The 24,770-nt window shown below is 42.7% G+C and overlaps 2 protein-coding genes and 1 long non-coding RNA gene across 18 annotated transcripts; 2 read left to right on the forward strand and 1 right to left on the reverse strand.

Moving 5' to 3' along the window:
- Positions 1–792: 792 nt before the first annotated feature.
- On the forward strand, positions 793–8,770 carry LOC130375029 (uncharacterized). Of its 15 annotated transcripts, none has more exons than XR_008893701.1 (13): positions 793–1,142; positions 1,557–5,034; positions 5,245–5,332; positions 5,669–5,869; positions 6,025–6,088; positions 6,184–6,266; positions 6,336–6,447; positions 6,706–6,793; positions 7,011–7,212; positions 7,501–7,579; positions 7,653–7,764; positions 7,922–8,008; positions 8,227–8,770. It is a non-coding gene; the product is annotated as an uncharacterized LOC130375029 (long non-coding RNA). The 15 variants fall into 15 exon arrangements; XR_008893699.1 differs by having other exon boundaries at positions 6,184–6,262; positions 6,706–6,826; XR_008893698.1 differs by having other exon boundaries at positions 6,184–6,262; positions 7,899–8,008.
- Positions 8,771–10,171: 1,401 nt separating this feature from the next.
- On the forward strand, positions 10,172–23,846 carry gopc (golgi-associated PDZ and coiled-coil motif containing). 2 transcript variants are annotated; one of them, XM_056581346.1, is made up of 9 exons: positions 10,172–10,710; positions 14,314–14,478; positions 16,256–16,279; positions 17,690–17,865; positions 18,518–18,683; positions 19,329–19,424; positions 20,108–20,272; positions 20,585–20,762; positions 21,710–23,846. In XM_056581346.1, exons 1-9 carry the CDS (start codon positions 10,438–10,440, stop codon positions 21,781–21,783), a joined length of 1,317 nt encoding a protein of 438 aa, XP_056437321.1. In that variant the 5' UTR covers positions 10,172–10,437; the 3' UTR covers positions 21,784–23,846. The 2 variants fall into 2 exon arrangements, with proteins under 2 accessions (XP_056437321.1, XP_056437322.1); XM_056581347.1 differs by lacking the exon at positions 16,256–16,279 and having other exon boundaries at positions 10,189–10,710; positions 21,710–23,845.
- ptrhd1 (peptidyl-tRNA hydrolase domain containing 1) lies at positions 23,176–24,058 on the reverse strand. The gene is made up of 2 exons (XM_056581348.1): positions 23,708–24,058; positions 23,176–23,426 (listed from the first exon to the last, which is right to left on the reverse strand). Exons 1-2 carry the CDS (start codon positions 23,915–23,917, stop codon positions 23,256–23,258), a joined length of 381 nt encoding a protein of 126 aa, XP_056437323.1. The 5' UTR covers positions 23,918–24,058; the 3' UTR covers positions 23,176–23,255.
- Positions 24,059–24,770: the final 712 nt, after the last annotated feature.

The following is a 24,770-nucleotide window of genomic DNA, read 5'->3' on the forward strand; positions in this document are numbered from 1 at the left end:
CATGGTAGGCAATGCTTTCATAAATATCATGATGAAATTGGATAAATGTAGGAATACTATGACAGGTTTCTTATCCACACTTAAACTTAAGATTGCACAATACAATAATCGTTAGCTTTTCTAATATTGAAAATCCCCTTGTTCACGCTACACTACCTATGCTCATTCACTGTCTGCAGGCATATCGTTATCCATGTATACCATTAAGAGACTTCATAAGAGCAAATGCAGAAGGTTCACCACATTCATAAGCTGTAAGAATAAAAAGGCCAGACGGCATCTAAAAAATATAACTCAGTTCTGGAACAGCATTCTTTGGACTGAACTAAGACTAACCTGCACAAGAATGATGGGATACCTATGGTGTGTGCGTGTATATAGTTTAGTTTGTGTGCATATGGTTTGCATCTATATGTTGCGTGTATCAATATTGTGTGAATCTATATATCTGGTGTGTGCGTGCATATGGTGTGAATCTATATGGTGTGTTTGTATTGTGTGTGCGTTAACGTGTGGTGGTAGGCGATGACGCCAGTTTAACCAGTGAATGAGTCTCTCTGGTCTCTTTGATGAAAGCTTCCTTCTCACTCCTCAACGGGCCGTTCAGGATGCTGCCAAGTTACGGTTGCAATGGAGACGGTATCTCGCAGAGCGCTCAGAGCAGATGTTCTCGTGTGGTAACATCGCCCTCTCCTGTCCACATCCGCTCACCACACACAGGTACGCAAGATCACACGTGACTTCCTTTTCACCAACTTGACATCAGACAGTAGACACACACTCACTCTCGCACACAGTAAGGTGAATTGAATGAAGACTTTTTTCGTTTTGAAGTATGAATCTAAATCAGTCAAATCAGACTCATCCTTTTATTGAAAATGAGGGAGGTAATTTAGGATCATACACAGAGCTGAAATAGCCTCTCACTGTTACCAAGTGCGACCAGAGGGCGCCGAACCTGCGTTGAGTTTTACTAATTAGCTCCCCTGCCGCAGCTCGCCTGCCAAGTGTTTTCTTAATCAGTTAATTGGTTGCATCCGGTGCGTTTCACTTAAGAGGGAACCGGACTCCCACACGCGGTATGTTGTTTCACAGGTTAAAGACTTTTTGAAGTAAAGAGGAGCATCTCATCTGAACCTGATGTGAGTAGAATTGTGTTGCAAAGCACAACTGACGGTGACTTGTATGTTGAATATAATTCACCTGATATATGTGTGAAGGAAATCGGGGATTGTGGTGGGATTAACTCTCATTTGAAATTTAAATAATGATTCTACCTCAAAGTAACATTTTAGAGACTATACATTCAAACTTGACAAAAAGTAAGCGGTAAATCACTCTTGACTAATGACAGTCAAATAATTAGTATAACTTGTATTAAAAAGCATTGATTAGTTAATTATCTTAATCATTATTTAAAAGTTGGATGATCACCAAAAGCCCTGAATTTGTATTGTCATTCATTTATTGATTTAATGGAGATGGTATGATGTTGAACTGTGGGACAGTGCCCCAAGTTTGGGGACCATGAAGTAAACTGTTCCTTCCTTCATAAGGTCTATCATGGATATTTAACTGCCGTTCTGTGAGTATCCCAATTTAACCATGAAGATGAACTGCAAACTGTAAGTCATATGTTTCTCATTACTCTTGGGCACATTGTTGTATTTTGGCTTCCTGGTGAGTTAACCCAGTAAGGATGTCTTATTGGTTCATGGGTTACTTAGGTGTTTGGTTTATGTTGGTTTTAATGATTTGTTAAAATGGTTACAGGCTCCAAGTTATTGTTGTAAGCTGGATTAATGGGTTGGGTTCTGATGTCTTCAGTCTTCTTTCCAGCTACTCTCCTGAGCTCTGCATCTTCATCACACGAGTGTTGCTTTACTGATGAGGCGGTGGTCTGAGTGAGCGGAGGTGCATACTGGGATACAGAGCTGTCTGAATTCTACAGGTCTGTAGACATGCCCCCTCAGGGGAAACCGAGTGTTTGAGAAACCGTCGTGACGTCAGTTACATAGACTAGAATGTTCCTTAAGATGGAGACGGGGTTTCAGAATGAGAAACGCCAGGGGGAGATGAGGCGGCTCCTCATCTCAACAACTAAAACACAACTTCAGTCTGACGCAGAGAACCGTGGAACACATTCAACAGTCCCCTCCAGACATCGTGACTCCCCAGGAACAGTTTCATTTCCAAGAAGGTCTTAATTGGGGCCATTCCAAGATGGATCCTGCTCCTCAAGAGCCACCCCCCTCCACTGGGTGGTCTCTGAACAGATGACCTCCTTCCTGTCCTCAGGCTGACTAAAGCTGCACCGTTTGCATCTGTGAAGGCCCCTCATTCAGGAAACCACTGGACTACAAACGCATGACTTCAGAGACGTTGAATCAACCTGGGACACATTTTGGAGACGCCAAGCATAATCCATCACCAATGTGGGACGCCACTGAAAAATGTTGGACATAATTTACTTCTCTGGAGACATGGTTGTTCTTTTCTGGGTGCCCTGGCAGGAGAGCTGGGGTTGGATGATGGAACGTTATTTGGTATGAGGTTTTTACCCTGCATGATTGTTTGGCCTTTTATGGCTCAGTGGTGTGTGTTTGGGTTTGACATTAGATGGATGATTTTTGAGCATCACTAGGGTTCTACTGTGTGGGTCTCCCACTCACACCTGGCATGGGGTTCTACGTGCGTGTCCTGGGTTCTATGTGTGTCCGGCTTGCTTTGACAGTGATAATGTTCATACGGAGGTCTGTGTGATTTGCTTGGGATATTGGAATGGTCAACTAAATCATACCTGATGGACGGCCACACGTATACTTAAGGGCCTCCAGTAGACATGAAGAGCCCAAAGCGACGCTGCGGAGCGATATCCAACACACTTGGCAGGAAGGAGGGTATCCAACTCAAGTGTAAAAGGATGCAAACGGCGTGTTCAGATCAGTGACTTCAAACTAGGACTACACCAATCAGGATCAATGGAGGATGGACACCTAAAGGAATTCCAAAAGGAGAGTCTGACGTTGGAAAGGGACCTAAATGGATATTCAAGATAACCTTCAGACCTGTAATGAGACGGCTCTTCCTACCTGGCTGGATTGATGGAGAGCCCTGTGGATCTTGTCTTGCTCTCAGTTGCACGTCTTCTCAGGCTGAACTGTAATTGTTTCGGACAGGACTAGCTGAACGATTGGTTCCCTTAAATCAGAACCAATCTGGGAACTCCAACTAGTGCGCTCTTCGAGCTGAAGTTGTGCTCTTCGAGCTGAAGTTGTGCTCTTCGTGCTGAAGTTGTGCTCTTCAGCTGAGGAGGAAAGGAAACCTTCACTGGGGCTTCAAGGTGTAAAGAGGAGGATGTTTCAAAGTGTTCCATGGTACTCTGATGAAGACCGTTGTTGTGTTCCACTGGCTGAGAGGAAGAACCCTCACATCTTCCTCTTGGCCTTTCTCCTCTGGGAATCCTGGCGCCATCTTGAAGGATATTCCAGCTCATGTAACTGATGTCACGACAGATTCTCAAACACTTGGTTTCTCCTGAGGGGCGTGTCTGTAGAACTGAAGACTTCAGAAAGCATTGTATCCCAGCATGCATCTCTGCTCACTCAGACCACACCCCCATGAGTAGGATGTAACACTCTAGTGATGGAGTTGTAGAGTTTTATAAGTAACGAGGGAGTAGACAAAGGTGATTAGAACACAATGTCATGTCAAGTCTGTAAATAATTAAACCATGTAGATGGTTGGATAGTTCAGGAATTGGGCTTCTTTTTATTATGGGTGGTCCTTTAAATCAGATGCCCACTTCTCACTGGGCCTGTACATGTGTTGGCTGGCTAGCATGATTTGCTGTTGGTGTTGAGGCGGTCAGGGTGACGTTGCAGGGCTATGATCGGCTCTCTGTGAGCTCAACGTTTAGTTTTGCTCTGTATGGTTTGTACCCTGAATAATCTAGATAATTGTAAAATGTAGACATGGTTTTGTATTGAATGATTTTAGGTTTAAAGTTGTTGTGGTCATGGTAGTTTGGTTCTTCGTACGGTTTTGAGTGATATAACTTGTACACATTGGGTGCATAATAATGTAAAGGTACACTGAATAGTAGTAATGACCAACAGCAACAAACTGATCTCCTCAAGGTAAGTCTGTTGGCTGTATTTTAATGAAGAACATCGCTGGACTTCAGGATCTTCCTTCGTTCAGCTCAAGGTGAGGCGCTGGTTCTGTTTTTTCTTTGGTTGGTTCCGGCCGGAATGTTCGGATTCCAGTCGGACGGTTTGTGCTTCCCGCCGTGGAAGGTTCTGAGTGCGGTCACTTGATTTAGTTCCGATGGTTAGCATAGAACGTTGTAGTCTTGACAACCATAAGAAACCACCTGGCAGTTAGTTGGATTGTATTTGCGTAACCTCGAGCCGTTGCCAACGGAAACTATTTTTCAGTAGTTTCCATTGGGAATTGTTCCCTTATCTTAAGCAACTTAAGTTTGATATTAAATGCATACTGACACGTACGTCGCACAATATGTTGATAATTTCCGATGGTTGCGCCGTACTTTTAACCACGATGACGTGACGGGACTCTCGCTGCGTACAAAACTGCGTTCTACTTGCGGGCCCTTTTTTCACATCAGTGACGGCTGAAAATCATTTCAAGGTGGCATTTCAACGGAACCCAGCACCTGAATATGGCTGAGTTAAGTATATTTGATTTAATATCGATACTGCTTAGTGTTCATTACTTCAGCTTTTGTACGTTCTAAATATCTGCTGTCATTAATTGCAACAGAAGTTAAACCCTACCAAATGGAATGACGTTAAACGACTTGGGTGCAGAGTTACCAACTGGATAATATCAAAGCTAAAATAATGGCCGTCCTTCCCACATGTTACAGTAGAAGATACTCTAGAACGATACAAGGTTAAAAAGGTAACGTGTATTTTGTCCCAAGGTGTCCGCCTCCTCACCCAGAGCAAGACCTCCACCTCCTCACCCAGAGCCAGACCTCCACCTCCTGCCAGAAGTCCTCCAGAACAGGTCAGTGCTCTGTGTGAGCAGAGTCTGCTCAGGTCAGTTTCAATGCATGGCCTGAACCACTTCTTTAAACTTGTGGACTGCTCTTGTCTGGCCTCTGTAGTCTTTTCTAGCCTTGAGTTATACAATAATAGTTAAATTAATTGTGTAACTCGGTTTCGGACGAGTCAATTACGTTTATTGTTGGGCAAATGCTGATATCTGCTACTGTAGCTGAAAGGTGAGGCTGGGGACTGGAGGCTTGTGGTGCCAGGAGGGACCTGAGGCTGGAGACCAGGGGCCTGCAGCACCGGACCAGAGGGTAACCATCACCAAGCTCATCTGAAACACTAAAATCCACGGTAGTTTAGGTCTGGTTTTGATCATCTAATGACTTTAAATCTGTGCCAAGCTGTGATTTCAGTTAATTCATACGGGGGTTATGTAAGAGTCATATGAGCCATTATTGTTACTAGTGCTGCTACGACCGTAGTGGATGAATTGCTGAACGAGCCAAGCTGCAGACGTTGTCTAATTTAAGTGTTTAAATATGTTTTAAATTTGTCTTCACTTTTACAAGTGAACCTCAGATGCAGGTGGTGGGGTGTGTTGCTTCCCCAGGTGATTTACTGCTGGGACCAACTGTGTTTGAAACCAGACCAGGAATCTATTTCTGGGGGAGCCGTGCTGAAGGAGCTGCTGGAGGAGTCGTGCTGAGGGCCTGCCTGGTGGAGGAGCTGGTGGAGGAGTCGTGCTGAGGGCCTGCCTGCTGGAGGAGCTGGTGGAGGAGTCGTGCTGAGGGCCTGCCTGGTGGAGGAGCTGGTGGAGGCCCTGCCTGGTGAAGGACGTCTGTCGTGGGGTAGATGGAGCTTGACTCTGAAGTGATCATCACACTCACTGCCACTTCTCGTAGAATACTGCTACCACAAACTACCGGCGTTTGTACCATTATATACCAGACGACTACATCTGTTTTACCACATGTTGAAGCAAAACTTCCGCTGTTTGTTCCAGACCAGGAATCTGTCTGAGGAGAGCTGCTGGAGGACGACTAGGAATCGACCAACAAGGATTCCTCGTAAGTTTGTATTTATTTACATGGTTGACTTAGAGGGGAAAAACAGCTGTTCCTTGGACATGCGTTAACCAACTACCGCTGTGTTTTCTTACTAGAACGTGTTTCTGGAGCGGAGGCAAGCTGGTAGGGGAGCCGTGAATCTGGAGGATGACCATCACTCTACCAACAAGGATTGTAAGTTTGTATTAACCTAACAAAGTGGAAATAAAGGGCTTAAAAATAAGACGAACTACATGTTTTTTACCAGACGTTGGGGCCAGACTCGCGCTGTTTGTTCCAGACCAGGACTCGGGCTGTGGTGAGCTGATGGAGGAGCCAAGACTCTGGAGGACGACATCACTCTACCAACCAGGATCCTCGTAAGTTTGCATAAAATAAAGAGTGGACTTGTTTTAACGCAGGATTAGTTTGTCCAGTACAAGTTACGGCATACTACTGTGGTTGTTTACCAGTCAAACTACAGCTGCTACTTTGTTACGCGCCATTAGAGCCCAACTACTCCTGTGTTTGTTACCTGATATTGGAGACAAACTACTACTGTGTTTGTTACCTTTCATTAGAGACAAATTATTACTGTTTGTTACCTTACATGAGAGACAAATTACGTTTGTAACCAGACCAGGAATCTGGAGGACTGATGGAGAAGCCGTACATCTGGAAGGCAAATCCTGAGGACAACCAGGACTCTACCATCAAGGATTCCTCGTAAGTTTGCATTATCTGGACATAGTGGACTAGGTAGGGGGTTGGGGTTCAACTCTCAAACCAATGTTGCCGGGTTCAAGTCCTCAGAATACAGTGATGCATCCTTGAGCAAGGCGCCCTAAAGCCTGCCTGCTCCTTAATGACTAATCTTTGGTTCAGATAATGTTGCATCTTTTGAATATTGAACCTAATCAATGTCCTTGTTTGGTCCGGGCAGACACGCCTGAGCTGAACCTCACCTGATCCTGTTTGGTCGGGGGTAGACACACCTGAGCTGAACCCGCCCTGATCCTGACATCCTGCTGGTCCCGTCTCCTCAGTTCATCTGCGCCTCGTCCTCCAGAAGACCTGCTGAGCTCAGCAGTCTGAGGCTGATGGATCAATGACCTCCAGTGGGAGTGATCTTCTTGACCCCACATGTAACCGTGTGATTCCACACGCCTTTCCCTCACGTCTGTCAATAACCTCACTACTTCACTACTCTCTACTGCTTCCTCTTCTTCCTTCTCTGTTGTTCGAACCTATACACTGAAGGCGCGTCTTACTGCCCTCAGAGGGTTCAGCGTTAGGGTTGAGAGTCAGGGTTTAGAGTCAGGGACAGAGCTGGTCAGGGAGGACTGCTTTTACACAAACCTCTTCACTTCGGAACTGAAGAGGTTTAACCAACTACCAGACGTTAACCAACTACCGCTGTGTTTTCTTACTAGAACGTGTTTCTGGAGCGGAGGCGAGCTGGTAGGGGAGCCGTGAATCTGGAGGATGACCATCACTCTACCAACAAGGATTGTAAGTTTGTATTAACCTAACAAAGTGGAAATAAAGGGCTTAAAAATAAGACAAACTACATGTTTGTTACCAGACGTTGGGGCCAGACTCACGCTGTTTGTTCCAGACCAGGACTTGGGCTGTGGTGAGCTGATGGAGGAGCCAAGACTCTGGAGGACGACATCACTCTATCAACCAGGATCCTCGTAAGTTTGCATAAAATGAAGAGTGGGCTTGTTGTAACGCAGGATTAGTTTGACCAGTAACAAACTACAAACTACTACTGTGTTTGTTACCTTTCATCAGAGACAAATTATTACTGTTTGTTACCTTACATTAGAGACAAATTACGTTTGTAACCAGACCAGGAATCTGGAGGACTGATGGAGAACCGTACATCTGGAAGGCAAATCCTGAGGACGACCAGGACTCTACCATCAAGGATTCCTCGTAAGTTTGCATTATCTGGACATAGTGGACTAGGAAGGGGGTGGGGGGTTCAACTCTCAAACCAATGTTGCCGGGTTCAAGTCCTCAGAATACAGTGATGCATCCTTGAGCAAGGCACCCTAAAGCCTGCCTGCTCCTTAATGACTAATCTTTGGTTCAGATAATGTTGCACCTTTGGAATATTGAACCTAATCAATGTCCTTGTTTGGTCCGGGCAGACACGCCTGAGCTGAACCTCACCTGATCCTGTTTGGTCGGGGGTAGATACACCTGAGCTGAACCCACCCTGATCCTGACATCCTGCTGGTCCCGTCTCCTCAGTTCATCTGCGCCTCGTCCTCCAGAAGACCTGCTGAGCTCAGCAGTCTGAGGCTGATGGATCAATGACCTCCAGTGGGAGTGATCTTCTTGACCCCACATGTAACCGTGTGCTTCCACACGGCTTTCCCTCACGTCTGTCACTAACCTCACTACTTCACTACTCTGTACTGCTTCCTCTTCTTCTTCCTTCTCTGTTGTTCGAACCTTTACACTGAAGGCGCGTCTTCCTGCCCTCAGAGGGTTCAGCGTTAGGGTTGAGAGTCAGGGTTTAGAGTCAGGGACAGAGCTGGTCAGGGAGGACTGCTTTTACACAAACCTCTTCACTTCCTTTCGGAATGGTGGTGACATTTTGAAAAGATTCATTTGGGAAAATGTTTTCCTCTGCTTTCCTTTACAAAATTGTAATGAACTTCTGTCAAGTGTTTTGTTTATATATTAAAATTCCACATTTAATTCTACATGTTTGGTGCGGTTCATTTAATTGTCCTTTAACTTGGTTAATGTCAAGCTAAACTCCTGCAATACATTTAATATACATGATTGTTATTCAGCAATGCTCACATCAAACCTCCATTACTACAAAATTCAAGCCTATTCATGTATTTAACAATGTACATACTGCCCTGCAGGCCATTCTCTGCTACTACAACATGTTCAATCCAACAACCCGTCTCGCATCAATGTAGGTACTATAGCTACGTTGGTTCAAACGGAAAATGTAGTTTGGTGTGAGACTGTTGTCCAGCTGAGGGAGCTGTCATACACCTTAATTATCCAGGAATGTCTGTGCATTTACATTTGTCAGGTAGCTATTTTAAGCTATAATAAACTTTATTTTGTTTATTTAGGTGAAGCATTATGAACATTTTTTCATGTAAAATAAAGCATAGAAATAATTTTGGCATTTTCATTTTCCAAAGCCCCGGATTTTTATGAAACCTAAACACCACTGCCGTCGACGGCATTCCCATCGACGGGCCGGACGTCAGGTGGCCACAAAGGGCCTCCAACGCCCCCCACTCCAGCTCATACTTAGCCAGTATCCTGTGTACTTATACTCATACTGAGCCAGTAACCTGTGTATTTATACGCATACTGAGCCAGTAACCTGTGTACTTGTACTCATACTGAGCCAGTATCCTGGGTACTAGCTCATACTTAGGCAGTGTCCTGTGTACTTATACTCAGTGGCATCACAAGGCTGTTTTATTCCGGGCTAGAGCGTCGGATATTATTTAATTAGCCCCGAATATAATTTTTGGGTAAAATTAATAAAATAAAAGAATAATATTTCTCTCTCTCTCTCTCTCTCTCTCTCTCTCTCTCTCTCTCTCTCTCTCTCTAGTCCCACTTGCATTCATTTACTCTGAAATAACGAATATAACTTTAGATGTTTGGGGATAAGCAGCAAAGCAGTCAGGTAGCTATTTAAAGCTATAATAAACCGCGTATTTTTGTTTATTTAGGTAAAGCATTCAGAAAAAATGTGCATGCACAATAAAGCGGACAAAAAAATGAAATAAAATTGCATGTCCAAAGGGATACTTTTCTTTTCCCTCTGGGCTAAGCCCCGGATGTTTATGAAACCTAGAATCGCCCCTGACGTGAACCTCCTAAAATGGCGCAATTTCATTGGTTCGCTATCTCTGGATATTGGGCAACATCCTATGATTGAGATCTCAAAGTCGCGATATTGTTTTCATCGCAAAATGTTCAGCTCGTCACGCTAATAAAAACAAATAAACCGGTTGTTTATATTTGGAGTCTCACGTCACGTGTAGTATATACAATTATTCGCCAAAGTTTATCATCCTATTCCCACCCCGAAACAGAAGAGGGCGGTAATGCCCCCATGACGCCGAGACGCACACTCGGAGGGCAGTAGGAAGAACAAGAAGGGACCGATCAAGGAAGCTGAAACTCTGTCGGTTCCTCCCAGGCCTTACCTAGATCTTAACTCGAGTCCGTCAAATCCAGACTGACACTTCATGTTATATTACCAAATACACAACTATTTTTTTGTATCTCGACAGGAAGTAGCCGTCTTTTTGATAAGCGAGCTGTCTGAGCGGACGTCTTAGTCACCCTAGCTGTTCCTGTGATCGGAAATGTCCGCTTCCCCCGGCTGCGGCTCTCAATCGGCCCAGAGTACTGCCCTGATCGGCCCTAGCCCAGGCATGTCCATGTTCCGGTGGCTGGAGGTGTTGGAGAAGGAGTTCGACAAGGCGTTTGTGGACGTGGATCTACTCCTGGGCGAGATCGACCCCGACCAGTCTGACATCACCTATGAAGGTCGGCAGAAGATGACGAGCCTGAGCTCATGTTTTGCTCAGCTCTGTCACAAAGCCCAGACCATCTTCCAACTCAACCACAAGCTAGACGTATGTTTGCTTTTATTCATGTATTTATTGATATGACGTTTGTATATGCATGTCCATCAAAGGTTTTCACCAACTCTGACCTATCGTAACATGAAACGTCACTGTCTTAGTATCCAAAATGAAGATAAATAAATCCAATAGGCTAACTAACAGTATCAATATTAACCTAACAAACATATTCCAACACTCGACACATGCCAAGCAGGGTGGTTTCTGTGTTTATTAACACAGCCCATTGAGACGTGCTTAATATCTCAGTGTTCTTCATGGCCCTGCTTAGTAGGAAATTCCAGAGACACATTACTTTCTAAAGTAATGTACCAGGCCTGTTTTTCAGGCTGAACTGCATGATCTGAGAATTACCCCCAGTCCCTCAGAGCTTGGTTGGATCATATTATCAGCCTTGCCCAAGCCTGAAAACTGACTCTTGGTAAATCTCAGTTGGAGTGTCATTGGATCTCAGTGTCTCCATCTGATAGGGGGGATCATCGCATATTGATTGGCAGGCTAGACAATTTGGTAGGACTATCTGGTACAGCACTAAATTGGTTCAAATCCTAAAATACACTCTTTTGTCAATTGGCAACTATATACCTCAATTGGGAACTGTATACCTCAATTGGTTACTGTATGAAGAACAATAATTAACTTTTGGATTATCAAGGATTTATACTTGGGGTCGTTCAACCTTTTTTATATAATCCTATTATCCAACTTTTGAGAAGCAAAAATACATCCAGACGCAACTATGCAGATGTGCTTAAATTACATTTCTCATTCAATCCGATGACTATGGACTCTGATAGATTCACAAAATGTAACTATTTACAAAATTTGACGGTGGATGACCTTCCGACTCCATGCCTCCCTCCCTGCCACTGTCGGATTCTCTCAAAGCTCAGGGCCGTAGGGGCTGTCCGTTCCCCTAATGTCTCAAAGCTCAGGGCCGTAGGGGCTGTCCGTTCCCCTAATGTCTCAAAGCTCAGGGCCGTAGGGGCTGTCCGTCCCCCTAATGTCTCAAAGCTCAGGGCCGTAGGGGCTGTCCGTTCCCTAATGTCTCAAAGCTCAGGGCCGTAGGGGCTGTCCGTCCCCCTAATGTCTCAAAGCTCAGGGCCGTAGGGGCTGTCCGTTCCCCTAATGTCTCAAAGCTCAGGGCCGTAGGGGCTGTCCGTTCCCCTAATGTCTCAAAGCTCAGGGCCGTAGGGGCTGTCCGTCCCCCTAATGTCTCAAAGCTCAGGGCCGTAGGGGCTGTCCGTTCCCCTAATGTCCGCTAATGTAATATGTCCAGAGTCTCAGAATGGAGAAGGTGACTCGGCCTTTTGGATGAGATGTTAAACAGAGGTCCTCCTGACTCTCGGTGTCACTAAAGCTCCATCGCAATAGTGGCTAACCCTGGTGTCCCTGCCCGGTGCATCCAGCGGCCTATAGTTTCTGCTTGGATGTTTTACCAAGTCCCTAAGAATATTTGGGACATTAGGTCAGTAATCCTTGAATGAGCTTCAAAATGAGAATGAAAGAGCTTGTTAATTCTCACATCGATGGTTTTATCTGTGTTTGAAACGGATGTAGAGCAATCTTTCTATCTCCCTGCAAAAGGATTTGGTACTGTGTGGTGTTTACATTTCATGGTGTTTTATTGTATGGTGTATTGTGTTTTTTTGTACATGCAGCTGCTGTTTTGGCAAGGTGTCTCTGGTAAAAGATGTTAAATCAGACTAACCCAGTTAAACAAACATAATAATATAGAAAAAAAAGTATAACCATGAAACTATGTACCTAGGGAGTTGGACATATGCATGGTTTCAAAGGTCAGCTAGGAAAGCTATATGGTAGCAACCTCATCAGAGTAAAAACTCAATTTCCACCACAGGTGTCAAGCTGGTTGGGGTAACAATTCTGAATTAATTTACCTCTGGTTGTTACTTTAAAGGAAAATATTGATTGTTTTGTCTTGGAATGGTGAACTGATACATGCTTATTATAAACAAAGATGCATTGTTTAAATATGGAGGAATTTCAATGTATAAGGCCACTATACTGTACTATAACCAAGGCTTCTGTATTAGCCCTTGTTTGGACAAGAAAATACAATTTGAAGGCGCGGTCAGCAAGATTTAAGAGCTTTAATTTGAGTGTAAATACTTAAATGTCTAAGCAATCCATCAGAACTAGTGAATGAAATTAAATCAGAGATCTGTTTTTGAGTTTAATTTCTGACCAATGAGGGCATGTATTCTGTGATTGGATTACAGAGTAAATCTGGGAATGTCAATCACAGATTCAGAGGGTAGATGTTTTGTTACATTTTAAAATCCTTCTGCTCTTTCTGCTTTCTCAAATCTCTTAAATGTATACTTAATTATTAAATTATTTGCTACCCAATATTTATTTTTGAATCGCTGAATCAAATCATTAATTTGATCAAACGTGGAGTGAAGAACAGAACCTCTGTAAGAAGCATCATTGTCTGTAGGAACATGAATGCCAATGGGGTTACAGGTGTCAAGATAAGATGGTTTTCTAGATGCCCTGGCGCCCGCCTTGTGTGTAACAACAGATGTATTTGGTTTCTTGAATAGAGAGACGTGTATTATACATGGTCATGCCTCAGGTTAGAGCAGTTGAATGATGTCACCCAAGAAGTGTTAGCCTGAAAGTTCAGTGTTTCCCACAGAAATTTTGGAGACTATGGGGGGGGGGGGGGAAGGGGGCTGGTATGGGGCGATTGTTGATTGTTGAAGGGGTACGGGGGGTATGGAGCGATTGTTGACCGGGGGGGGGGGGGGGGGGGGGGTATGGAGCGATTGTTGACGGGGGGGGGGGGGGGGGGGGTATGGAGCGATTGTTGACGGGGGGGGGGACGGGGGGGGGGTTGTGTCTTCAAACTTCGCCTGAGCAAAAGAAAAAAAAAAAAATTTTTTTTTTTTTTTTTTTTAATAATAATAATAATTCATGTGCACGCAGAGACTATGGCGGCCGAAATTAGACTATGGCGGGCCGCCATAGTCTCGTCAATGTGTGGGAAACACTGAAGTTAATACAAGGCTCAGCTTCTGAGCAAAGGGTTGGAGGCTGATGATTGACTTTGCATGCTTTTAATTTGTTTTATATCCTTAAGCTTTTGATTTAAAATGTTGAGACTTTTCTTACAATTGGGTAAGAGTTAATTGTGTTTGCTCTTCAGTTATTTCTCGGCTTTAATACGAAAATGATGGGTTTTGCTTTGTTTCAGTTTGATCCATATACTGTTTGGTCCTTCTCTGTATTAATCATCATTCATCAGAATGATATTTTAATGTTTATAGGAAATATTTACACATTTAAAATAACGTAAAAATAGATATTGGTAACGGATTCTTTGAACTCAGGCGAGTTCTCCTTTTAAAAAGCCCATTAGTATGAACTAAAGTATGTTATACATTAATGACAATTTATTCAAGAAGTCAACTTGAATGTATTGCACAGCATAATCACTATTTTACAAAGTTATGGATTCATCCAATTTAATGTTTATTTAATGTAGGCCTACGATGGTTATTATTATTATTATTATTATTATTATTATTATTATGGTTGACCCATGCATGTCCTCCCCTTCTGCAGGCTCAGCTGGTAGACCTGCGCTCTGAGCTGACTGATGAGCAGGCAGAGCGGGCCGTGCTGGAGCGGGAGGTTCACGACCAGCTTCTCCAACTCCACGCCCTCCAGCTGCAGCTCCACGTCAAGCAGGGGACGACCGAAGACTCGGACTCCATCAAAGAGAAGCTGGTAGGCACGACACAAAGTACAACCTGTCTGACTGGGTTAAAGACCGTGGGAAATTGATGTGCTTGTGCACCAGTTAGAATAAAATCGGGTTTAAAAGTAACTCTAATGCCGATTAAACCCCACATTGTAATATTGTATATTATAGTTGTAATATTGAGTAATCTTTGATCCACGGTCTAGTGAAGGGGGACTAACCAAAATATGGTTAGATATATGGTTTGATTAATAATCTTTTGATTTTCTTTGATTCTCTCATAATTGTTTAGTTATGAGTTTTTAAATTAAGTTCATTTATATACTACTTATTTGCTGCTAGCATTAATGTGTGTCCATGCTTTTCAGAGTCCTACCCAGGTTGTTTCTTTAAATGGTGCTGCTCCAAGCCACTCAAACTTGGCGCTTGTGTGTCAAATTGAACAATTATTCATAAAATCATGGGGGGGGGGGCAAAATATGTCACAAAATATATATCATTCAATGAGGGCAAAGTATATCAAAAGCCATACCAGTTAATGGACACCAGTTACAATGTTTAAAATCTTAATAATAATTTGCGATCCGTCGTCAAGTATTGTGCGTTTGTAATCTTCCTCCGTTAAGCTCTACTGCTGGGCAATTTGATTGAAACTTTGCACAATGAATAAACCACCTTTTTATTTGTATGATAATTTGAAGTAGGCTACCCCATGAGTTAAAGGATGTGTGTCTTATTCAGCATCAGACCACACAACATTTCTGTCTACTCTCAAATGGCTCTTGTCAAAAATCATGTAATTATTCCATCCTAAAAAGTTAATCGCCCAAAACACTCAATCATAACAGGTGACTAGCTTACCTACTTAAGCAATAGGTCTGCCTATTGCTTAAGTATAGGATCATGCAAAGTTATGCACGGGCGCAGTGGGGGCAGGTATCCGGGTAGGTGTGTGGAGAGACGAGTTAGCCATCAAATATTAACCTTCAGGGCAGGCAGAATGAAATGATTTGACAGACTTATTTACAGGCCTGCAACAGATACCTGATATACCGGTATATATATTTTTGTATCTATACAAAATGCTTCTGAAGTAAATTGCATAGATTTAGTCAACCAAATTGACATTAAATTGTACACACCCAAGTGACAGTAACTGAACCAGCTTTTCAAGTAGACAAAACAATAATGAGAGCAACACATTTAACTTTGATACATTTAGTTTATGAAACTGGATTGTAGGAAAATCATCACTTAGTTTATTTAATCCTTTTTTTTTTTAAAACGTATCGCAAACTTTACTTTGGATGGTCTCGCAATGCTCAACACTATATGTTTGCTTTCAGCATATCATAAAATATTATATTTTATGGAACCATATGCTTGCATATCTCGACAAAAGTATGTTATAGCCAGTCCTGCAAGTGTAGGCATTTAAAAACAAGCAGATAAGTGAAGTAAAAAACAAATTATTCTGCCCTCTGCAAAGACTGATAAACAAGCATGTAACACGGCAGGTACTAGATCATTCATTTGAATCTTCCATGCAGCTCACCATCACCACCGTGTCTAGGTAGCTTTTCAACCTTTTTTGAACAAGTGATATGGAAAAAAAGTTGACTTGTGAATTTGGTTCATCATGCTTATTGTTCGTATCTTTGGATCAAAGTGTATGCTATGATACCAAATTGCCTTATCTAAATGCTCCATACCTTCTTTTTAGTCTCTGCGCTTGCATATGATTTACATTATCCTAATCTCCTTGCTCTTCTGCCTTTTCTGTTTGAATTATTTTGCTTGAAGCCCCCCTCCACAGTGGACGAGATGGTAAGTTTATTCCTGAATTCAAGTCATACTAAAGTAGAGACGGAGGAATGTTCTATCCAATGTGCTTTGTATAAGATTGATAAGCAGTTTTTTTTTATAATTCTAATTACGTAGAAATGGCATTGCCATCAATCAGCTTTTAGTGAGTGCAACGCGTGGAGAGAATGTTTCTGGCAAACCTAGGCTTCCACTGCACGAGCCAATTACATTTTTAGACCACTCCCGGCTCATTTCCGACCAATCAGGGCATGTCTCCCCTGATTGCCTGTTACTCACGGGTGCGGGAAATGCAACCCTTCTCAACGGCGGAGACATGCATGAGAAGAAGCTGAGTGGGAGGGGGCTTTTTTGGCGGGAGTTTAGTTTTAAAGATCTCGCTTTCTTCCTCTCTTTTCTGCTGTCTACACAACTCTTGAATCTTAACTACAGCACCTTTTCTTTTTGTATACCAAATGTATTACATAGTGGTTAATATTGGAAGCATTTTAGGAATCAGATCTGCTTTGGCTCTAGATTAAGATCAAGTCTGGCCGAGCTGAGATTGCACAATGCCATGCAATTTCTATGATTATGAAATATATTAATTTCGTCTAACTATTTAAGGCACATATTTTTGCCCAAATCTATTATTAGTAGAAGGGACTAATACCTCATCTACTACTCTATTCAAATATTAAATTGCAAAAAAGTCAGAACATTATATTTAGTTGGGAACTGCCATTTTCACCAATTCGGTAGAATCAGCCATATAGGAATGAGTCATGTATTATAAACGTCATGCATCTTTAGGACAAGTGTAATTTGTTTCATGTGGCTACTGAAATCCATGCTACAATGTTATATTGTGAAGCAAATATTGTTGATGTTGCCTGGCTTTGATTGCATTACTACTCGATCTGTCCCTGTTTTGACATGGCGGTTGGGAACGCAGACCAGAGCCATTTCAATGAACTTGGAGGCAAAAATGTATTTGCATACACCCAAACCAATTCCCACAAACCGCCAATGCTTAGAGGCGTCATTGATGTAGGAGGGGGTGGTTGACTAGAGCAACGCAAATTCTAACATTTGACAAAATGGAAAGAAACGGATGATATATCTTTCTAAAAGTCCAATATCTACCCTTGCACCAAGCGTTTAAATGGGTACTACATTCCAAATACAATATTGGAGAGAGGTTGAGGACACTGAACAAACTGGAGTACAAGATGAGCTTAACGCAACATATTTTGATACCAACGAAATTATTCCACATTCAGTTGATTAGCTTATGTATACTTTTGCAAAAAAGGTCCATATTTAAATGGTTTTTTTTTAAAATGTGTTCTTATTTAGTTATTCAGTGCTTTACCAGCCCATTGGTTTACAAACGGATGTTCTACAGATCATCTCTCTTGTGGTATGTGACAGGAACAGGAGCTGGGGGCCAACAGGAAGGATAAACTGAGGGAGGTGAAACTGGACGCAGAGGTACGACAGCACAAGAAGGAGAACGAGGCCCTCCGCAGGCACATTGCAGTACTTCAAGCAGAAGTGTATGGCGCAAGACTGGCTGCAAAGTATCTTGACAAGGAACTGGCTGGAAGGTAATGCATCTTGGCATAAAATGTTTACATATTCAGTCCAAATTGTGTTACCTATAGTTGAATAACTTCAGTACCAGACCAAAATAAAGTACACAATTATTCAATGTAGATATTTTTCATACATAGAGTTGCACCTAAAAACACGTTTTTGTGCCTGCATCTGGTCTAAAGTTGTATCACATAGTTATGACGCATGCCTGCAATGGTGTTAACCTCAAGCTGAATTTGGTTGAGACCTTCAGATTTCAGTTTGTAAAAGTCAGCTCTGAAATCGTGCAATGTATGCACGGCACTACACACATGTGCCATAAGAATATGATTGCCTATTTAAGCAATATTGCACAAGGGTGTGCTTGACCATCATTATTGGCACGACATTGATGGGGTAAAAACCTTGGTGCTCTGCAAGCATCACAGTCTGCAGGGCCAATACTGAGAGTAAAACACACCCTTGGTTTGTCATATTGTGATAATTAACATGTTAAAACAAATTATGCAGTGATTCTATTTACCCTAAATATTCATTGGTGATCAGAATATTCCTGCAGTAAATACTATATTTATTAGAATCACCTTATTTATTTGCATAAATATTTCCAGGATTGTTCTGGGCGTAGCCGTGTCTTTTCTGATGGGTGATGTGTTCTATCAGAGTGCAGCAGATTCAGCTACTGGGTCGGGACATGAAGGGACCTGCCCACGACAAGCTGTGGAACCAGCTCGAAGCGGAGATCCATCTGCACCGCCACAAGACCGTCATCCGAGCCTGCAGGGGGCGCAATGATTCCAAGAAGACACTGGCGTCTCCAGTTGGGCATGTGAGTCTACAACCATGGGCGGGGGGAGAATGGCGTAGACTTTGTAGGCTGAACGTCAACATCGACGGATTCCACTGGAAATTATAACCAAAATCAAAAAGCAGACAATTAGACGTGCAATTAAATCTGTATTTTGAACCCTGGTCATCCAAATCCAAACATTTTTATCAGTTTTACAAATACACATACGAAGCAGGCCGCCTATAATTATATTATAATAATAATTATTATAATAATTATTGACGGCAGAAATTGTAGCAAATCAAGTTAATTTGTCCCCTGTGTCACTCATACTACCCGTGCCCTGGTATACAGAAATAGCAGAAGCATTAGTGTTGTTATGACTGACGCCTGTCTGTATCCTACGATGATGCCTCTGTGTTTAGAAGGGTACTGGACAGGTGGGCTAATGTCTGTGATTGGTCAGGCTTGGTCAGTACTCTTCTACATTTCCCTAATTTATTTATGGACTTTTAAAGTATGTATTAATAAAAAGCATAAGAATAAAAATTAATAAATTGAAAGTCATTGGGTAAATGTTAAACAACCATGTTGTTATATCTTGGGAATCCCAGAAGTGTATTCTATGTTGCCCATTTGCCTTTTTAAAGGAATGATCTTGAACACATTTTCCTTTTATTGTAGGAGTCGGACATGTTGAAAAAGACTCAGGGTGTAGGGCCTATACGGAAAGTGGTGCTGGCCAAAGACGACAACGAAGGACTTGGAATTTCTATCACGGTAAAACTCTTGTAGAACTTATTCAACTCTGCCTGTATTTTATTTCTCTAGAAAGCCAAATTACATGAGAGGATACCTTTTCTGTAACTCCAATAAATGTTCCAAAATACATTTTGAAAAGCTAAATGAACATCTTTGAATATTTTCTTGTCAAAATTAAGTCTATTCTAAGGAATTTAAGTCAGTGGAGTGAGTTATACTAGTGTGTGTGTGTGTGCGTGTGTGTGTGTGTGTATTATTTTCGGCAGCCTAGGTCATGTCCACACGCTGGTGGTCAGAGCCTTGAGAATTATGAGGTTGTCCAAATGTAAAGCCAAGCAGCTTGCAACATATTGCTCAATCTCCTCCATTATAGGCAGCCGAGCTATTTGGAGGAGGAGGTGTTTTCTGTACCCATAGATTTTCTCTGTCTGTTAACAGACTGTGTGCAGAATAAGCTCATGTGTACGTATTGTCTATTCTGTGCATGTTTGACTCAAGTACTGCAACATGTTGTTTCGAGGATGTAGGGCATCAAAAGCAACTGAAAATATTTGTGCCCTTGCAATGTATTTTATAAATGCGGACACAAATAAAGACATTGAAATGTGTGTGTGTGTTTTACACTTGGAGTGTGTATAGCGTCTTGATGCTATGCTGGCGTGGGTTGACCCTGTGGCTCTGTGGTGGGGACCTCTCCCCAGGGCGGTAAGGAGCACGGCGTGCCCATCCTGATCTCGGAGATCCACCCGGGGCAGCCGGCCGAGCGCTGCAGGGGGCTCCACGTCGGGGACGCCGTCCTGGCCGTCAACAGCATCAACCTGCGGGACGCCAAACACAAGGAGGCCGTCACCATACTGTCACAGCAGGTAAGATCACAGCGGCGGACACGCTATACGCTGACGTAATCCTCCACGGTCGGTGACTGAATCTGAACAAGGCATATGGGTGAAGACAAATGTTATAAAAAGAACTTCAGTAATGCATGGCTACTTTCACATTGAATAAGAAATACATACTTTTCTTGTGTCATTGTACAACAGTCGAGTGCTTTCCACACTGTCCAGAAAGCCAGTGCTTGTTGGCCTTGACATCGTGCATGGCGATCGCACGTTTGTACATGCGTGTCGTCCCCATTCGCCCGTCTAGATGTGCGTGTGTTTTTCTCCCGGTGCCCTCAGCGGGGAGAGATTGAGTTTGAGGTGGTGTACGTGGCCCCCGAGGTGGACAGCGACGACGAGAACGTGGAGTACGAGGACGAGGGCGGACATCGCTACCGGCTGTACCTGGACGAGCTGGAGGAGGGCAACACGGCAACACACTGCAACAGCACTCGCACCGAGCCGTCGTCACCCCGGGGTAAGGCTCAGAGCAACGCGCTCTGTGTAGTCTAAGGCCGGGTGGTATGGATCCATATATTATCACATTAATTGATAAATATCATAATATGTTTATCAGTTAAAAATTCCACCCTCCAGTCTAAGTTCCTAACATTGAGGTTTATTGAACTTAAGGTATAGTAGAAGAATACGACTAATTTGCCTTGGTTTCAAACCGTATATACTGATCATAAAACCTGGTATGAAGGTAAATCGATGTCTTCATTTCATGATGATGCAATCGCATTCAAAGATGATAATATTGAGAATTACCCAGCCCTAGTCTTAACCTACCAGAGTTAAGATGCTTCCTTTAAAAAAAAAAAAAAGAAATCTGGCCTACCGGGCCATTAATGGATACTAAAGGATGAAAAATGTATCGGGGTATTGCTAGTCCCTAAAAACATCTTGCCCTTCTGGTATACTTTTTATAGGCTTAACAATTACGCGATTATGTAAGCACATTTCACTAATTGATTTACATTTGTACATTATTATTTTAACAGGTTTTGGACCTTAATCATTCAGTTCTAGGATTGGCAGTCATCTTTTGGCTAATGTGTCCTACAAATAAAAATGTTTTGACTTAAAGTCTAGAGACATCGCACGGGTTTGATTGGCCTTGGCTTCCTGCACTTTTTATGACCAATGGTTTTGACAAATTTCGGTAGTCTTCAATCTGTATAATTAAGACTCGTTTCACCAAAAACAAGTGGCTGCACCTTAGGTCTTGAGGTGCTTGCACACTGCCCCAACAAACGGCAACATCGGCATAGTTAGCCACACCCATTTGTGGTCTTTGTATGCAGTTCTTTGTTGGGAAACTGCATTGGCCAACCGTTCTCGTGTTATTGACATGACTTCGAAGTTAGCTTAGTCATCATGCGATATTAATCCTATTTTATCTCCCATTTCCTTCTCACACAGCTTCTGTAGTGAATGAGAAGCCTTCAGAGGAGACCCCTTCCAAGGCCGCTGAGTCGACAGACAGCTCTTCCTAGAGGACACTGAGGAACTTTAAAGCCTGGAAATCATGTCCAGAGAATCAATGAGAAAAGGAGTGGCAGAGTGACGCAATGCTCAGAAATATTGCAGACAACGGGGATGAGCTTGGAGCAAAGGAAATCATAACAGTGTTGCTATATTTTGATCCTCGTGATTAGAGTATTTGTTATGTACAAGCTGAATATCGGACCTATATCTTTTAGTTTAAGTCTTAACTCAAAAGATTTCGAAACTGACCTGAATTCCAAGCATGGTCATATATCCTTCTTGCCACTTTGATATTGTATATACGTCTGTATGGAAACCTGCGTACATCTGAGAGGAAGAGCCGAAGTGGTTATGGCTCATATAGAAGCAGGCTTTTGGAAGCAATTGTACATTTGTTTCAAACCTTTTCTGTTGTTTTAAGCTCTGTAGTGCACCTATACTCCACTTACCTTGAGAACACAGGCAAGGCTGAAACTGTTTGAGGGTCTACATTGTATTATCTCTCCAAGTTGAGTCTTCGAAGCTAATGGGATGCTTAATTAATGATGAAAGTATGTGTGTATTATGCAATATCTTAAGTGTGCATAGCTACCTTCAGAACTCACAAAAAAAGTTTTCTTTTGAAGTAGTGTGGAAAAATAACGTTATTAACTCAAATTAGCTTGGAACATAATGTGGCATTGTTTTTGTGGTATGCCAGTTATCCACATAGTTGATAGTAAGACTTGTGATATTTAATAATTCTTCAATGGGGAGACGGGCTACAAAGTGACAATCAGATGTCATTCTTGCATAATCCTTGGATGGCTCTTTATATTTTTACAGATACTTTTTTTTTTTAAGGGGGGGGGGGTGAGAATGCATATGTGAAATGTCCTTAAAATATACATAAGTAAAATGTTTCAGACTTTACTATTATGTACTTATTTTGGCCCACACAGAACTACACTTACACTACACTAACAGAACTAATACCGGTTAGGAGGACAATGAGGAAAGATACATGAAAAGCAATGGAAGGTGGTCAGAAAAGGAGCAGATGAGGTGATTGCCTGGCCTCCGATCATTCCCATTTGTGAGCATCACGATGGGACCCAACTATATACACCGTGGTATGCTTGTGCCCTTCCTTGTGAGTGCGATTGATGTGCAGAGAAGGATAGGGTCAACCAGGTCCAAGTGAGACTACGTTACGATATGTACTAAAGCAGGGCCCAGGATGCTATGAGGTCCCCTGGTCCAGCAGTAATATCTGATTAGGAGACAGCGCCCACCTTCAGAGGCCTCATCATGTAAATTATTTCTTCAACTGTGATCCATATGGGACTTCAAACATGTGGGAGCTGTCACTGGCCTATACATTTGGGGATGGGAACTATAGTGTATTTATTTCCCTGTTTAAATAAAGTAAACAAGACTCACTTCGATTCTTTATTGTATGTTGGCATGCTTTTCATTAGGCCTTAACTTAAAAAAAAAATCATTTGAAAAGTTTGAACTTTCGCAGGAAAGAATGGACCGCCTCTTTGGGGTATGGCTTCAGAGCTAGACAGGTGGGGAGGTTCTCTGGCTGCTCGATCCACAGTTTATGTGCAATATTCTTCTCCGTTAGGGTTTCCGATAGAGTGGTTAGGGTCGTCTGGTCTGGCACCTGGAACAAACATTTGACGTGTCATTATTTGCATTCTAAATAACCAAGTGATCGACTTTCATTAGCCGTGATTTATCTTTCTCTCATTCTGCTCAGGCTATTTCTGTCACACATCCAAGCTGACGTCACTATCGTCTCAATGAGTCACAGCGATCTCATATTTGTGTCTATTGTACACATTCATCCAACAACCTACATCATTTGACATTACAACAATGTATGCATTAACTGCATTAGTATCTGTCAATGAGTTGATCAAGCCATATGTTTATTCATATTACCTGGAGAACTACTTTATGCATTGTGTCCAGTTGGGCCAGATACTCCTGTGTGTCGCTGTCATGGTAGTTCAGGTGGATGGCCGCAGTGGCGGCGTGACAGGCCTGCGTTATGACCGCTCCGAGAGGCCAGGCCATCTGGTGGAGCAGGTCCGACCTCACGACCACATACTGGACCAGGTGGCGAGCGGTCTCAGGTCCAGTCACGGCCATGATGCTCCTCTTGAGTTGAACCCTCCAGCGGTACTCGCTCTCGAGTTATCATATCCGGGCAGCACAGAGGGTGGATGCAACGTTGCCAGATTGGTCCAAAGAGCTGCAGCCAGTGTTGCCGGTTTGGCGGGAAATCTGGACCAATCTGGCAACACTGCATGGATGTGTATCGGATAGGAGATGATGATGATGATGATGATGATGATGTTCTTCTTCTTCTTTGTTTTCACGGGAATCTACGTGCTCGCGGTGGCACAGTGCTGCCCCCCACAGGTCAGCACAGTTAATAGAATGCTTTATCGTTGTATTGGTCCTCACACACCCATGTCTATGCTCACACCTACAGGAGCAAAAAAAGGCCCATGTTCATTGTTGTAAATAATAAATAAACCTCGCAAACTATCTCCGCCTTGGATTGCGGAATAACATAGACAATTAACTTTCAAGGCTCTTGTTAGGGAAGGTAGGGGGGGGGGGGGGGATTCATCACAGGACAGTCGTGTCTGACTTGCACAAGAAGCAAGCTTTGAAACGGCCAGCCTACAGCGCCATCTAGAGAAAGCCCTTGACTTCTGCAGTGGGCTATATGAACATGAATTCAATGTTCAATTTTGAGTCCCTGTTCCTTTCTTTACAAGTAAATTGCCATCAAACTTTGAATGAAAGATTGGCATTATAATTAATATTCCACTTAGATTTCCCCATAATTGCAACAACAAGGGTAATCAAATAAATAAACATTGTGCTTTATTCACTTGCCTGATTGATACTATGTAGTTGTTTGACCACTGTATAAATACATTATATTTAATCAAACAACGTATCAATGTCCTTTTATGTTTTTTTGGTGCTT

The sequence above is a fragment of the Gadus chalcogrammus genome, chromosome 21 (assembly GCF_026213295.1).
Source record: "Gadus chalcogrammus isolate NIFS_2021 chromosome 21, NIFS_Gcha_1.0, whole genome shotgun sequence".
NCBI lineage: Eukaryota > Metazoa > Chordata > Actinopteri > Gadiformes > Gadidae > Gadus > Gadus chalcogrammus.